Source organism: Manis javanica, chromosome 9 (genome assembly GCF_040802235.1).
Source record: "Manis javanica isolate MJ-LG chromosome 9, MJ_LKY, whole genome shotgun sequence".
NCBI lineage: Eukaryota > Metazoa > Chordata > Mammalia > Pholidota > Manidae > Manis > Manis javanica.
In genome coordinates, this window is record NC_133164.1 from 67,840,333 (window position 1) to 67,855,953 (window position 15,621).

The 15,621-nt window shown below is 45.2% G+C and overlaps 1 protein-coding gene across 3 annotated transcripts in view; it reads left to right on the forward strand.

Annotated features, from left to right (window-relative positions):
- Positions 1-839: 839 nt before the first annotated feature.
- Positions 840-15,621, forward strand: part of RNF125 (ring finger protein 125) — a 37,707-nt gene continuing 22,925 nt past the window's right edge. The window contains exon 1 of one of the 3 annotated variants that reach the window (XM_073212726.1): positions 840-1,438. In XM_073212726.1, coding sequence (XP_073068827.1) covers positions 1,275-1,438 — 164 coding nt within the window. In that variant the 5' untranslated portion in view covers positions 840-1,274. Of the gene's footprint in view, positions 1,439-1,483; positions 1,935-15,621 lie in introns of those variants that run through there. The other 2 variants (XM_037004733.2, XM_017679577.3) reach the window with 2 other exon arrangements.

A 15,621-nucleotide genomic window follows, 5' to 3' on the forward strand; every position in this document is an offset into this window, starting at 1 on the left:
GCAAGCCCATTTAGTCTTCCTCCTACGCGTATCCCAAACTAGTCCATCTCACCTCCTACCCAGACAGCTCCCTGGTTCTAGCCATACCATCCTCACTTGGCGACTCCAGCAGCCTTCTAACTCGTTCCTGACCATCCATTCTTATTTTGTTTCGGTCCAGTCTTTCGGAAACCAGACAACAGTCAGAGTAAATCAAATCATGGTGCCTGAAATAAAATTCACACTTTTGGCCCTGGATGTAATCAGGCCTGTCTCCTACCTCATCTCACTCCATCCATCATCCCCTGGTCCCCGCCTCCAGCGCCGCACAGATTCTGTTCTGCGTTGCTGCCTCACGGGGCCTGGTGCACGGCAAGCTTTTCCCTAAATCTCTGAACGGCTGACTCCTTTTCATTATTCATGATTCAGCGCAAATGTCACCTCAGCCAGGCTTCTCTGACCTTAGCCTCCCCACCCCCATCCTCACGCCCCGTTTTATCTTCTTTGTGACCCTTAACATCTGAAATGATCTTATTTACTTGTTGATTACTTATGACTTACCATGAAAAATATAGTGGTGGAAAATGGGTGAGGTTTATAGATTATGTATATGTATTAGGTATTACTAAATGTTTTTCTAAATAATCATGTGAATCTATAATTGTCTCAAAGTAAATGTGCTTTTTTAAAGACAAGTGAGCTCTGTGGGAACTGGGATTGCGTTAGCCTGTTGAGAGGTGCGTGCCCATCACCGGGAAGGAGGCTGGCGGGCGGAGGGCCTAAGCAAGGCTTCCCGAATGCATTATTAATAAGCTCTGTGTGGGCCTGGTCAGGAGAGGGCGGGGCGCCAAGTACCAACGACCGAGACTCGGGGCTGGCGCAGAGAAGCTGGGGCAGAGGATTTGGCGCTGGCGTCCCCGCCCTAGACGTGGGCTTTGGGCCCAGGCCTCCGAGTTTCGCGACGCCGCAGCCGCTCTGTCAAGGGACCTGCCTGGAGGCGCTCCGAGCGCGCCCCGCAGCCTAGTGTGATTTGGCGCAGGGCTGGCAGGCCGCACCTCCCGGGCGGCTGTACCCCGAGCCCGCAGAGCGCCCGCAGGCTGCACCCCGGCGACCGAGAGCCTGGCGCTGCGTGCGGCGGTCGGCGGGCCCGGTGGGCGCGGGGGCTGGGCTGCGCAGGCTGCGTGCTGGGCGGCGGCGTCCCGCCTGGGCCGGGACTTCCTTCCTCCGCGCAGACCGCGGAGCCGCCCGGCCACCGGCGCTGAGCTCGCGGCCGCTGCCGGGCGCGGGGCGCGGCCATGGGCTCCGTGCTGAGCAGCGACAGCGGCAAGTCGGCGCGCGCCTCGGCCGCCCCGCGGGCCCTGGAGCGCAGCGCCCACCCCGAGCTGCCCGTCACGTCCTTCGACTGCTCCGTGTGCCTCGAGGTGCTGCACCAGCCGGTGCGGACCCGCTGCGGCCACGTGTAAGTGCGGCGGAGGCGCTCGGCGTCCGCGCGGGGTGCGGGCGTGGGCAAGCGGCCCAGCCGGAGGGAACCAGGGGACCCGGCGGGCCGGCAGCCGCCGAGAGCTGCCCCTTCCCGCGGCCCGGGCGCGGGGCCCCGGGGACGCGGAGCCCAGGAGCGGGAGGTCGCCCTGCCGGAGGGCCAGGCCCGCCGGGCACCGGGCCGCGGGCTCCCGCCCCAGCGGCTAAGTGGACCGTGTGCCCCGCGGCCGGTCCCCGGGGGGCGCAGGCTGCGTGCACGCGCTCCGCAGGGCCCGGGGGATTCGCACGCCGGCCCTCCGCTCTCCCTGCCTGGGACAGCCTGCGGCCCCGCAGAGCTCAGGAGTACTTTGGCGGGCGCAGCGCGAAGAGCCTGCGCGGGCCCGGGGCGGGCGCCCTCGCCAGGTCGGAAGCGAGACGGGACCCGCCGCCCGGGTGCAGATGGGCGGGCCGCCTGCCCACGTCCACGGAAAGTGCAGGTAAAATAACTCGTAAAAGCCAAGTGCTGTCTGCCCCAAACTGGCGGTTAGCGCACAGCCGTGGTGGTTTCCAAGAAGAGTTTAAAAACAAAGTTCCCATATGGAAGTGGCGCGTCCTGTAACAAGAAGTGGGAGCTGGACCTGTGGACTCGCTAACGTGCCAGCTTTGCGCCCGCGGGTTGCGTGCGGGGGCGCGGCGAGCGGGCCGAGGCCCGCGGTGCCTTCCTGGGGCAGCGGCTTTGGGCGGGGGTGGGGGTGGGGGTGCGCGCGGGCGCTACCGCGGGGGCGGGGCGGAGAGCAGGGCCGAAGTCCAAGGGCCCAGACGGTCCCTGACACCCACTGCCCAGGAACCAAGGAGTTTTCGTCACTGAAAAGCCCAGCAGGGAGCCAGGGAGGAAAACCGACAGCCCACGCTTGTTTAAATAAGGAGCCCTGGGCGTCTTCTGTGCTGTATTTCAGGCCTGTTGTTTCAGCTTTGTACTTCAGACTCAAGGCGAGTTGGCCTCCTGTCTGATGGACTGACGTCCGCCGGCTGTGCGGATGTAGTTCGCTGACATGATACCGAGATGCTGTGTGACTGTGAAACGCGCTGGATAGTTCAGGGCAGCCATAGCCTCAGGATAACTGCCCTTAAGCTTAGTGTAACTTTAATGTTGGGCCAAAGACGCGCAGTCGGTCTGGAAACTCCTGTAGATCTGACCCGGGCCCCTCTGCTATGAGAGATCGTTATCTGATTTGAGATTGTTTTCCCTGGTCTGCATTTTGAATGCTGTAACTTGACTGTTTGCAGTGTTTTCGCTTCTGCTAAAAACGATAGTATAAATTTGCAAAATGTTAAATGCCATGTTTAGTCTTTCTCTGTGAGAATGAATAGGAAACCAGCAACTGGAAAGACAGTCATGAAGTAGCACAAGGGCTGGACAGATCGCCTTCCCTCACTCTGTTGTTCTTTGTTTTGACAAATCTGTGTCCATTGTTCTGGCTGTGGGCAGAACTCCATGCTTCTCCCTTTGGCGAACGTGCGCGGCCCCTCGCACTTTATAACCGTTAACTGGAGCCCCTTCCGCATTGTGGTGAAAGCTGCTAACACCATTTATACTACTTCCTAAATGATTCACCCTCTTCCATTGGACTTGCACTGGAAAATGAAGAAATGCAAATGCAACCTGTTACCCAATATCGAAACTAATTTCCAGACTTGTTGAACTAGGTTATTTATGCTACTTTCTGTTTATAAGCCTATTTCAAGTCCAGTGACAATACCTTGAATGAATATGCACCTAGCAATTAATAAATTATGTTATGATGCAGTAGAACAGTGGGCTTGATAGAGAGCAAGGTCTGAAATTCAGCTCCCCGTTACCCAGCTGTGTGATCACCATGTGCTTCATCCCTTTTTTAAAATTGTATCATTGATAGACAATCTTATATTGGTTTCCAATATATAATACAGTGGTTCACCAGTTACCCACATTATTAAATCTTATCCACAACTAGTATAGTTACTGTCTGTCAACATAGGGAGATGTTGCAGAATCATTGGCTATATTCTCCGTGCTGTACTACCCTCCCCATGACCAACTTATATTTTGATTGAAAACTTTTGTGCCCTTTATCCACCATCGCCCTCCCCATCGATCCACCCACCCAGCCCCTCCTCAGTGTCCAGTCTGCTGCTGTTTTATTCATTTTGTTTTGTTTTAGATTCCACAAATAACTGAAATCATATGGTATTTGTCTTTCTCTGCCTGGCTTTTTTCACTTAGCATTATACCCTCTAGGTCCATTCATGTTGTTGCAAATGGCAGGATTTCATTCTTTTTTAGGGCTGAATAATATCCTATTGTGTATATATACCACATCTTCTTTATCCATTCCTCTACTGATATATACTTAGGTTGATTCCATAAGTTGACTATTGTAAATAATGCCATAAACATAGTGATACACATAGGGATGCACATATGGGATTTTATTTTCTTTGGGTACATTCATGGAAGTGGAATTACTGGGTTGTATGATATTGAACAAAATGCTTAATCTCTTTGATTTCAGTTTTTTCATTTGTAAAATGGGGTGAGTAATGGAATTTTTATGAGTACTTAAAATGTAAAAGTAGCCTGTAATAAAGGCTCAAAACATAGTTTCTATTTCCTTCAAAGTCATTCCACAAAGCAAAAACCCATGAATGGTATTATTTCTTATCATTGTATTTCTTTTGGAATAAGATGGCCACAAAAGATAGCTTTGTGTTTACTGAGTGTCATAATTCTTCCAAGTGGTAAAGATACCTCAAGACAAATGCTGGGCATAAAAGCCACAGGGCATAAATCTGCAAAGAAGTAAAAAGCTAACCTTTTCAAACAATATTGCCTCTCTCTCACTTACCAACTTTACACTTCCCTGTATGGCCCCGGAAGATGACTGATTAGCCAAAGACAGGTAAGATTCCTCAAGGGAGGAATAACCTAAGACAGGCACAGTCGCAGGGGGGCCATCAGGTGAGAAATTGGGGATCAACAGAGGTGAGGCTTAGAACCTCACCCCCCCTGTTTTGAGAGAAATCTTCTGCATCCGTGGATGTTTTATTGCCCTTGTCTAGCTTGGATTAACACTTAGTCTACAGGCACACACCTGATCATCTAAATTTGCTCTCTTACAGCACTAAACTATGTTTTCTACCTTTATCTTGCATCTACCTACCACTTCAGCATTTTATTAAAAGTAATAATAATAATAATAATAAGAGAGAAATGTGGGATTCACATATAAATCAAGTATAAAAATCAAACAAATATTCATATTTGACCTGATTGTTCATAGTTCATAATGTGTGATCAAAACTGAAAGTTTCTGTGATGACTGCCCTTGTACTGTTTACCATATAAGAACTTATTCACTATGTAAGAACTCGTTCACCGTGTAAGAACTTGCTCGTTATGCTTCAGAAGATTGGAGACTGACGAGAATCAGGCTTGGGGTGGATTAATGATTGTACATTGAGCATTGAGTCCCCTATACAGAATTTTATTGTTGTTAACAACTATTTGATCAATAAATATGAGATGCCCTCTCAAAAAAAAAAAAAAGATAGGTTTGTGATATTTCCAAGATATGACATTTCCAGATGGCCTTGCCTTTAGCCAAGTTCTTTTTTTTTTTTGATAGATTTTAATTTAAGAAGTTCCATTTTAATGTTCTGTCACTTCATATCGACTTTATTCATACAGCTGTATCAGTTGTGAAAATAGATTTGGGGAGAAGGCTTCCTACCTCTGCCTTATCTTCTATTATTGGTGAGCTGGAAAAAAATAGGTAAGTTGAAGCTGTATAAATGGAACTGAGAGAAAATATGATTTACATTTAAATATTCAAACAAATGTATTGTCCAACTGGATATGGTAGGTTCAGGAGGAGAAAGAAGTCAAAGGTAACTTCCGAACGGGTGACAGAAGTGGGCAGAGTTGAGCTCAGGAGGAAGTCCATGAACTCATGTTGGGCCTGTTGAATGTATAGCAGCCTGATAGGGGGATACCCAAGTGGAGACATGCCCAAGGCACTGGGCAGAGAGGGTTTGGGGAAGGGATCAGAGCTGGGGCCAGGGGGAGTTAGCTAAAAGGACCAAAAAAATGAGGATGGGCCAGGAGAGCTGAGTACAGCCTGGAGCTTATTCCAAGGTACGGAGAGTCACACTCCACTGAACTCGGTTGGGTTAAATTGCTTCAGGTCACAGAATTTGCCTGATTTTTCAGATGAAACTGTTGACGATAAGTCTGAAGTGCTTTTGGGTAAGTGGATAAGAACGTTCCATCTGTGGTCAAGTGTGAGCAGTAGAGCCTGAACCAAATTAGTGGTTCTGAGGATCCGAGAGTTTCCTGATGGGTTGTCAACTGACCCAGCAATACGAGAGCTTTTGTTCTTTTTTTTTTTTAATGTAGTGTATTTTTATTTTTTATTGGGGTATAATTGACATATTATAATATAGTTTCAGCCTGTACAATATGATTTGGTATTTGTACATATTGTGAAATGATCACCACAGAAAGACCTGTTAACCTCTGTTACCAGAGTTACACATTTTTTCACTGTGGTGAGAACTTTTAAGATCTACCCTCTTAGCAACTTTCAGACGCGCAGTACAGCAGTGTCACTGACGTCTCCACGCTGAGCTCTAGCTCTGCAACGTGATGCAACGTGACTTTATTCCTGGAGGTTTGTGCCTTCTGACCCCTTCCTCCACGGTGCTTTCATTCTTACAGGAGATGTGTATTCCCAAAGACTTCTTTTGTAACGTAAGATTAAAGCTGCTTATCCTATTATTTATCAGAGATGTTTATTACCTACTTGTACATCACCTATTAGTGAGGGTTCTCCAGAGAAACAGCCAAGAGGAGATAGAGATAAATGGAGAGAGAGATTGATTGTAAGGAATTGCTTTACATTATTGAGGATAATCTCTTTACTTAAAGCCAGTTTATGATGGATGCTAACCACACCTACAAACTACCTTCACAGCAACACATAGGTAAGTCTTCCAGTAAGTAACTGAGTACTTAGCCTAGCCAACTTGACACATAAAACTAACCATCCCATCTCTAAAATGGTTTTTTAAGGGTTATTATGATCTGGTGATCAAACCAAACATTAGTTTGTTACCGGGCTTTACTAGCAGATCCTTCAGAACCCTAAGCAGTCTGGCTGTTAGGCACCCCTGCACACACATACGTGTTGCTTGTGCAGACAGTGGAAATCCACGCAGTTTTCTTTAAAATCAAATCCTTGTTTGTTTAGCTTTTCATCTTTTTGACCCATTGGGGGTTGTTTGGTCAGCTCTGCTATTGTATGGGGTGCATTGAGCCACTGATCTGGTAAGCATCTGCCTTTGCCGAGTGCATAGATACAATGCTCTCCTTCTGGAACTTGTGTTCTCATAAGGAAGATGAGCAACAGGCAAGATGTGAGTGTTAAGTATATAGTTTGTCATACAGTGATGGGTGTTAAGGATTAAAAAAATAAGGCAATGAAACAGGATAGAAAGTTTATAGGGGAACTGCAATTTTAGGTTAATTAGAGCTTCTCAATTATCAGTTGTAAAGACCCATTTTTTGTTTTGTTTTAATTTCTAGCCCATCACAGATCAGTACTTCTGCAAAATAAAAAAACATATTATGGAAAAATGAAATATAAAACATCAAAGATATACAAAATAAAAGCCCTCCTTTAAAAAATAATTATTAGGCTGCTCTCTTTCTCTTTGTCTCTGTCTCTCTGTCCCCCTGCTCTCCCTGCTCTCCCTCTTCTCTCTCTCTCTCTCTCTCTCTCTCTCCCCCTCGCCCCCTCTCTCCACTCCCTCTGCGGCAGCCACTCTCTCTTTCAGAAAACAAAGTCTCTTGCGTGGGCCCGTGTCTCCTGAGTCATTCTGGGTAAGGAGGGTCACGGCGAGCACAAAAAAAACTTCTAAAATAGGGCTTTGATGGAGCACTTCAATATAAAAACGGACAAGAGAAAGTAAAGCAAGGGAAATATAGCAGGAAATCAGAGAACAAGTCACAACCACCAACTAAAGAAAATCCTCCCCTACAAAATAATGATAAACTGAAGAAAAGTTTAAGTTCACACTCTAGGCAGAATTAAGAACACTCAGTCATTTGAAGATAAAAATCAACTCTATGTCAGAAGTGCAAAGTACATAGAAACCAGGATAAATAAAAAAGGAGTTGATTGAAACACAGGAAAGAAATGGAAGAAAAAGACAAAATTATTTCAGGGATGAAGAATAAATTTTAAAGTGCCTGAATGAAAATAGACTAATGGAAATTTAATGAGGGGTTAGAAGAGAGACAGGAAAATAATCAAGAAAATGAAAGTGACATAAAGAAGTCATATGGGCCTAAAGGGGAGGCAGATTTTTACATCTGCTCTCAGGGTTTTTCAGCTGGCCCTGAGAACTAAACTGACATAAGATGGGTTAACAGGAGAAGAAGATATAAATCTATGTAAGTTTTATGTGGCATAAAAGTTTTCATAAAGAATGAAGGTGCAAAGGAAAGATGGGACCTTCATGCTTTTCTAGTAGGTTGAACAAAGAGGCTATTGTAGAAAAGTAAATTGTGTGAAGAGGCTAAAGGAAGACAAGAATTATTTTAACAAGGTCTGATTGGGTAAAATTTCTTTGTTCTCAACTTCATATCCTTGATGATAAGAATGTTTTCTGTGGTTCAGGATTTCTTTCACTTGGTACTTTCATCTGCTTTTAAGAAAAAGAAGGAAGGTAAATTGTTTTCCTTTTTATTTGCTGCTTTTCAAGTGACTTTGACTCAAAATAATCTTTATGCCAAAATGACATGTTTTGGGATGCCATATTGTCACCCTTCAGAACCAAAAGAAAGTATTGGGTATGAAAAATAGGCAAAGAAAATGTAACTTAAAAAAATTTATCAGAGTTCCTAAAAGTAAGTAAAATTAAGCATGATATGGATCTAATACTTTAAACGGTAGAAAAAAAGCAAACAAAACAAAAAAATAAATAAAAAGAAAAAGAAAAAAATAATTATTAGGTTCAACAGACATGAGAGTTTGATGTCAGATTCTACACAAGTTTCTTAATACTTCTCCCGATTTCTCTACTTAATCAAGCATGAACTGTTTTTAAACAGAGCCGCATTTTGTGCAGCCTCCGTCTAGAGGAAGGTAGAGGGTGAGGATGCTAGTTTGAGTGGAGCAAAGTGAGGGGCAGTTGTATGGTGTGTGGGGCCATTTTTTTCCAAGAGCTGATTTTGAGCAGAGTCCTGGTGTGGGCGGCCGTGTTGAGGGTAGACTGCAGTGGGAAGAGCAGGACCAGGAGAGAGGCAAGAGACTGCTGTAATAATGCAGGCAGGAGATGGCAGGACCAGCATGGGGGGCATGGAGGTGGTGTGAATGGCAGGATTTTAGCTGTGCCTGCAAGTGCAGCCAACGGGATAGACTCAGCATGGACTTTGGGGAAGGACAAGAAATCCAGGGCGACTGCAAAGGGCTTGCCTGAACAAAGGCTGAGGCTGCCTTAACTGAGGTGGGAAAGGCCAAGGGTGGGGAGGAACAAAGTTTAGTCAGAGGGTCAGTTACTGACAAGCCAAGTCTGAGATGCCCAACTGCTGATTGGCAGTTGGGTATGTGAGTCTTCAGAGGGTCTGGGCTGTAGTTAAGTAAAATTGGACTATAAACATGACTTGATATAAATCTATGATCGGAAGAGCTCATTCAGGAATAAGTTAGAAAAAACTAGAGATCCTAGGACTGAGCTGTGGTGCACACCAATATTCAGAAGCAAACCGCCTGGTGTCCTGGAGGCCGAGTATGTGCAGGGAGTTTTGAGGGAAGAGGAATCTGCTGAATATAGAGCTGCTTAGAGGTCAAGTCAGTGAAGCCTGGGAACTGGCCGCTGGATGCAGTAACGTGGAGGCTGTTGGTGACCTTGAGAAGAGCCGCTGCAGTGTAATGGGGGGCTCTGAAACCTAACCAGAGTGGGTGCATGAGCCAGTTAGAAAACAGAGTTGGGAGTCAAAGAGGAGGAGAAAAATCTGACCAATAGCGGGGAGAAGTGGAATTGAGAGAGTTTTCTTTTCCGAGAAGAGGGAGAATGGAAAATGCTGTTGGGGATGATTGTACAGTGAGGCAGAATTTGATGCACCAGAGGGAGGAGGGAGTTTGAGGAGGAATGCCCTTGAGGAGGGGAGAGGAGCTGGGATTTACAGTGGGGCCCTCGGCCTTAGCTGGGAGGATGGACAGGTCATCCATCCATCAGGATGCAGAGTATTAAATGGGCACAGATGCAGGTAGCTGAATTGATGTATTGGGAATTTGTGGATCTGATTGCAAATGATCATTGACGTACATTTTGACCTGTGATTTGACTTTAAGATGAAGCTTTGCTATTTAACCACGAAATACCCAGGCCCCTGATGCTAAAACAAGCATGTGGATAGCATACTTCCTTCTCCAAGTGTGCTTATGAGTGGCCTTAAAGAGGATGGTTGGAGTGTTTGGTGCCATCGAGGTCCAAGACCCTTGAGAACACCACCGTCAAAAAGGAATGCCACTCTTCCCTGGGCCTCCCTGCAAGCTCTGCACTCAGCAGCGTCAGGTGTCAGTGGGATGAGCCAGCGACTCTGGGACAATGTGTAGTTCAGATACTCGGGTGAACACTGCCCAGGTGGGGCTGCTCTGCGTGGTACCCCCAACCCATGCTTTGTGATTGTGGTTGGGGCTCATCTGAGTAACAGAGAGGAGTCCCATGGTGGCGTTTCCACTCCATTTCTTTTACAGAGTTATTCATCTCTTCCTGTGTTACTGAGAATTTCAGAAAGACGTAATTAAGCTGGCCTGAAATATGCGTCCTCTGGTGGTTGAACTGCTCTGTGTTTACTTAGCAACACTGGTATTTTCCTGGGCAAATTAAATATTAGGGATCTATTAGATGATGTATCATCTAACAAACAGAACTGAAATAATGTAAAAGATTGAGTTTTCTGCCAAGATTCTCCTTGGACCAGCAGCAATGCAGAATCTCAGTCTTCATGTCAGATCTACTGAATCAGAACCTGAATTTTAACAAGATGATTAGGTGGGTTAGATCCACTTTAAGGTTTGAAAAGCACAGCTTTAGATGACCGTCTTCAATTGACAGTAAGAAACCGTTGATAGCGGTGTTTGAAGGTTATAGAAAGGTACCTTCTAAGACTTCAGGTTAAAGGAAATGAATATTCCTTAGGGAGTTAAATTTAGAATCAAGGCATAATGGAGCATATAGACACAGTCAGTGTTTGGAGGCTGAAGGACTCCCAGGATGGATAAGGAGTGTAGCCTAATGGGATACAGAAGCATGTCTAAGGAAATCTTGAGGGGCTGTGCAAGGCCTGGCCTGCACTTGGGCCCCACCATGCTGATTCATCCTTGGCAAGAGGGAGTGTGTGTGTTGGGGGGTTGTTTATTGCCCTTTACTAGAATATTTTAGACTGAGACTCTTATGGTCACTTAAAATAACAATAGCTACTCCCCTTATTCTATCTACATTTTCAAGCTCATCAAGCGGCTCAAGATGTTCATTTGGCTCTACTTTGGTGTCTCACTGTGAGGCAGCCTAGCGTTGAGAACATAAATGAAATGTTTAGACTTGCCGCATGTTGCCAGTGGCTTCTTCCAGAACTGTATTTGGGGACCACCTCTGGATACTTATTTTGCTGTCTAGCCCCAGGCCCCATAGATCCTTTTCCTAATTAATGCTTTCCTTTTCTCTTTGAACCTCCTGTATATAGGGTTCAGTTTTACTGCTTAAGATTGGGGCCTTAGTTTTATTGAGTGTCTCCAGCAGCCCTTTCCCCATTTCCTGTCAACACTTTCGCTGACCTCTTCATTACAAGGGTTTTATTGCCAATCACCTAATTTAGGGACATGGAAAGCGGTTAATAAAGTAACCAATGGGAGCAGGGAAATTAAGTTTCCAGCTAGTTCTTAGAGTGTTTAGAGTCATTATCTAGTTCCTAATTAATTTCTTTGGAGCTGTAAACTCAACAGGAGTTAGCCCAAGTGATGTAAATGAATGTGGAGGATGACCACCTCAGGAAGGGGCTCCACCCTGTGCGGCCTTGAGGGGATTGAGTCCAGAGTTGCCGGGAGACTGGCTTTTCAGGAGAAACCAGAATTTCGGGTTTGTGTGTGAAATCTGATTTTGCAGCAATGGTAACTCATGCAGAACTTCAGAGTGATCATATGTTCTATGATTCGTCATTCTCCACTACCTGATGGAGGTGGGGAGCAGGGTAGACAGATCGGAATCCCCTATCTCCTTAGGATTGTGTCCATTTCCGTCCCTGTGGTTCTTCCAGAAGGACCCAGCACTCTTATTTATTACTGGGAACTTTGGGCCCTGCCCAGAAAATTTTCCTTTGGGCGATTCCTCATAATGGATTTGGTCATTTCAGTTTACTGAGCAGCTCCTATCTGCCTGGGGCTCTGTAGGTGGGCAGCCTATGAGGTCTGAATGGTTCTCTGCTGTGTATGTCTGTGGTCTCCCTACAGTGCTTCTACCTGGTGAACGAATGCTTCTACCAGTGGGTCTGAGGGGACTTATACAGATTTACGCACTCTCATAAAGTCTCACCATAACCAGGAATGAACTGTTCTTGCCAAATGCCACACAAGTTCATGTTTTGAAAGTTTTATATTTTCTCTCATCAGCCTTTTGTTATATTTTCAATTGTTCTGTGCTCTTTAGAATTATTTAAATACATAATCATAAATGCTGTGTAACCTTACACTGAATTCAGATATCTTTAAAAATATTCTTTAAAAAATGTTTTCTTCTTCACATAACTCCCTACAGGTGCTCTGACTGACCTGTTGTCATTAGGGCATTTTTATTTTGTTGTATCGTGGTTCCAGCTTTCTTGAGGTGATCCAGCACAAAGCATGCAGGCTGATGGGTGGTAGTGATTGCAGTCCTGTAACCACCACCACAGACAAGACCTAGAACAGCTAGTTCCATTGCACTGAAAAGTCCCTCGAACCCTGTGTCGTCTGCCCCTCCCCAAGTCCTCCACCCCCGGCACCCCATCAGTTTAGGGATCATACAGGAAGTAGCCTTCTGTGTTCTGTGTCTCACTGAGCATACTGTCATTTGCTATGTTGTCATCTTTTTTGCCTCTGATTCCAGAATAAACCCTCTGTCTGTCCACTTACACTGTCTGCTGCTACTCTGCTGGTCCAGGCCCTTACCCTCTCTTGAACCCACTCTTACAATGGGCTTCGACCTGGGCCCCTCCTGGAGGCTCCTCTGCTCTGTGATCTGTTCCTCCCACAGGAAGCTGAGGGGTTCACATCACGTGAGTCACATTGTGTCACCCTCTGGTGCCTTCTATTGCTCAGCCGTGGCCTCACCTCCCCACCCCTCCCCAGCGACTCTCCCAGGGCCCACCTGTCAGCCACACTGGCTTCCTGTCCCTCGGTGAGATGGCTCCTCCTCTTTGTACCTTTTGCTGTTGGCTTGGAAAACCATTCCCAGACTGGTGCCTTTAAATACCGTCTTGGGGACCACCCATCTCCCTGCCCCCTCTCCCAGCCCACTCTATTTATATCATCAACTATTTTATTCTCCTCACAGCATTTGTCATTTGCCCTCTGTTACCTTGCAGCTTCCTCTTTCCTCATCTAGCACCCAGAGCACAGGACCTGGGGTGCCCCGCAGTTTCCTCTCTCGTGTGGCCAGCCCTGGCTGGCAGTGGTCATAAGCTATTACTAAAGTTTCCCCCGTGAACGAATGCTTCTACCAGTGGGTCTGAGGGGACTTATACAGATTTACGCACTCTCATAAAGTCTCACCATAACCAGGAATGAACTGTTCTTGCCAAATGCCACACAAGTTCATGTTTTGAAAGTTTTATATTTTCTCTCATCAGCCTTTTGTTATATTTTCAATTGTTCTGTGCTCTTTAGAATTATTTAAATACATAATCATAAATGCTGTGTAACCTTACACTGAATTCAGATATCTTTAAAAATATTCTTTAAAAAATGTTTTCTTCTTCACATAACTTTTTGTTAAAAATGTCAGATATCTCATCTTCCAAACATTTCCCTTCCTAATTTTCTGACTAAATTCTTCCTAGAAGTGAAGAAAAGTTAAGTCCTATAAAGTGGTTCGTTTTCCCTGACATTTTATTATGAACAATTTCAAACATACAGCTAAGTTGAAGAATCACACCATGAACATCCATATAGCCACAACCTAGATTCTACAGTTGTAACTTGCTGTATTATTTTTTTTATCTCTCACTTTATTGCATACCTTTCATCTGTCAGCCCATCTCATTTTCAGATGCATTTCAGAGTAGGTTACAAATCAGCACACTCTATCCCTTCTCACATCAGCACATGTGTTAATCATAGTTCAATATTTATTTGTCTGTTTTTAAAGTAAATTACACATACATGAAAGACAGCCAACCTAGATGTACCATTTACTGTGTTTTGACAAATGTTCAGCCCAAACCCATATCTAGATACAGAGTATTTTCACTGAGTCCAGATAGTTCTCTCCCCCCCTCTCCCAGCCCAGCCCTGTCCATGAACCCCATAGGCAGCCATGTAGTGACTTTTTTTCCTACCATAGACCAGTTTTTCCTGCTCAAGAACTTTATGTAAGTGGAGCTGGACAGGATGTGCTCTGTTGTGTCTGGCTTCATTCACTCACTGTGTCTTTGAGATCCATCCATGTGTTGCATGTGTCAGTAAATTTTTTTTTATTGTTGTGTAGTATTCCATTGTAGGAATATTCCCCCATTTATTTGTTTTCTTGTTAATGAACACCTGAGTTATTTCCAGCTTGGGTCTATTATGAAAACATTCCTTATGAATATTATTGTACAAGTGGGTATGTTTTCATTCCTCTTAAGTAAATACAGAGGCTTGGTGTTGTGGGACCATGGGGTGCCTCTATGTTTTGTGTTATAAGAAACTCCATTGGTGGTTGTAGGTGATTAACTTTAAAAAAATTGTTTATTGTGAAGGTAATGTGGTTAATAGAGTTCAACTTAAAATTTGACAATGAAAATACCCTCCTTCCACCACATACCCACTCCTTCTTTCCAGTTCCCATTTTTCCAATAGGTGGGTAAATACTATTGTTTTCTTTATCCTTCTAGATGTTTTGTTACAGCTGCAAAACCTACAAGTCGCTGATACTGTATACGCAGTTCTTTATTTTGCTTTCTAAGAGGTGTTGGTTTTGAATTATCTTCTTTATGTGCCTTGCTATATAGCTTATATATATATTCATTGGCCCTGTGTGGAATCCAATTAGACAGTTCATAAAATACTTGATCACTTAGATACATCTTATGCTAAGGTACTAGAGCCGGGATGTTAAGTTTTCCAGTTCTCATGATGTGAATTTATGACTGTACCTTTACAGGGAGAATTTTAACTACCCATCTTTTTGAACTCAGCAGTTCTGTGCCTGATTCTGCCCCCCAGAAAGAGAGACGTAAGCTGCAGTGACATCCAATTCCTTCCCTTATTTGTAAAACTTAAAAAAGTCATGGCTTTTATATAGTCATAGCCAGAACACCTGAGTCTTGATGTGTTTTCTCCATTTAATAGTCACCCTTATTGAGTGTAGCTGAGTGATTGATCTACCAGATTTATAACTGACATTCTCACATGATGCAGTAAGTCTATCTAATGCTCCTCTGACCGTGTCATGCCACATGCAACAGCATTGTATATATGGGGCGGTTGGGGGTGGGGAGGATAGAGGGAACTTGTTTAAAAAAATGCCTAAAGCATACTGCTTTTCATGAGTTCCTGCCAGGCACTTCCATGGCCGCAGCTGTCAACTGTAGTTACAAAAACATGTGCAAAGCTTTTGTGCAATGACAGCAGAAATGTGCTCTGTGCAAAGCCCACTGGTTTATACAGATATATCTGTGATCTTACAGTTGCGCTGTGTCTGCTTGTCCCTGGGAGGGGTGGAGGGGACCGTGAAAAGCCTACAAACTTTGCACCCCTACTGAGACCGTTGGAAGCACCAGCACCTTCCAGCTGTGTGCCTGGGAAGTGGCTGCTCCTCCGAACCTGCGCTGGGCATCAGCAAGCGAGAAGGTGGCAGAGCAGCCTTCTGGTGTTGCTGTGGGAGGCCAGGGAGCTCTTGTCC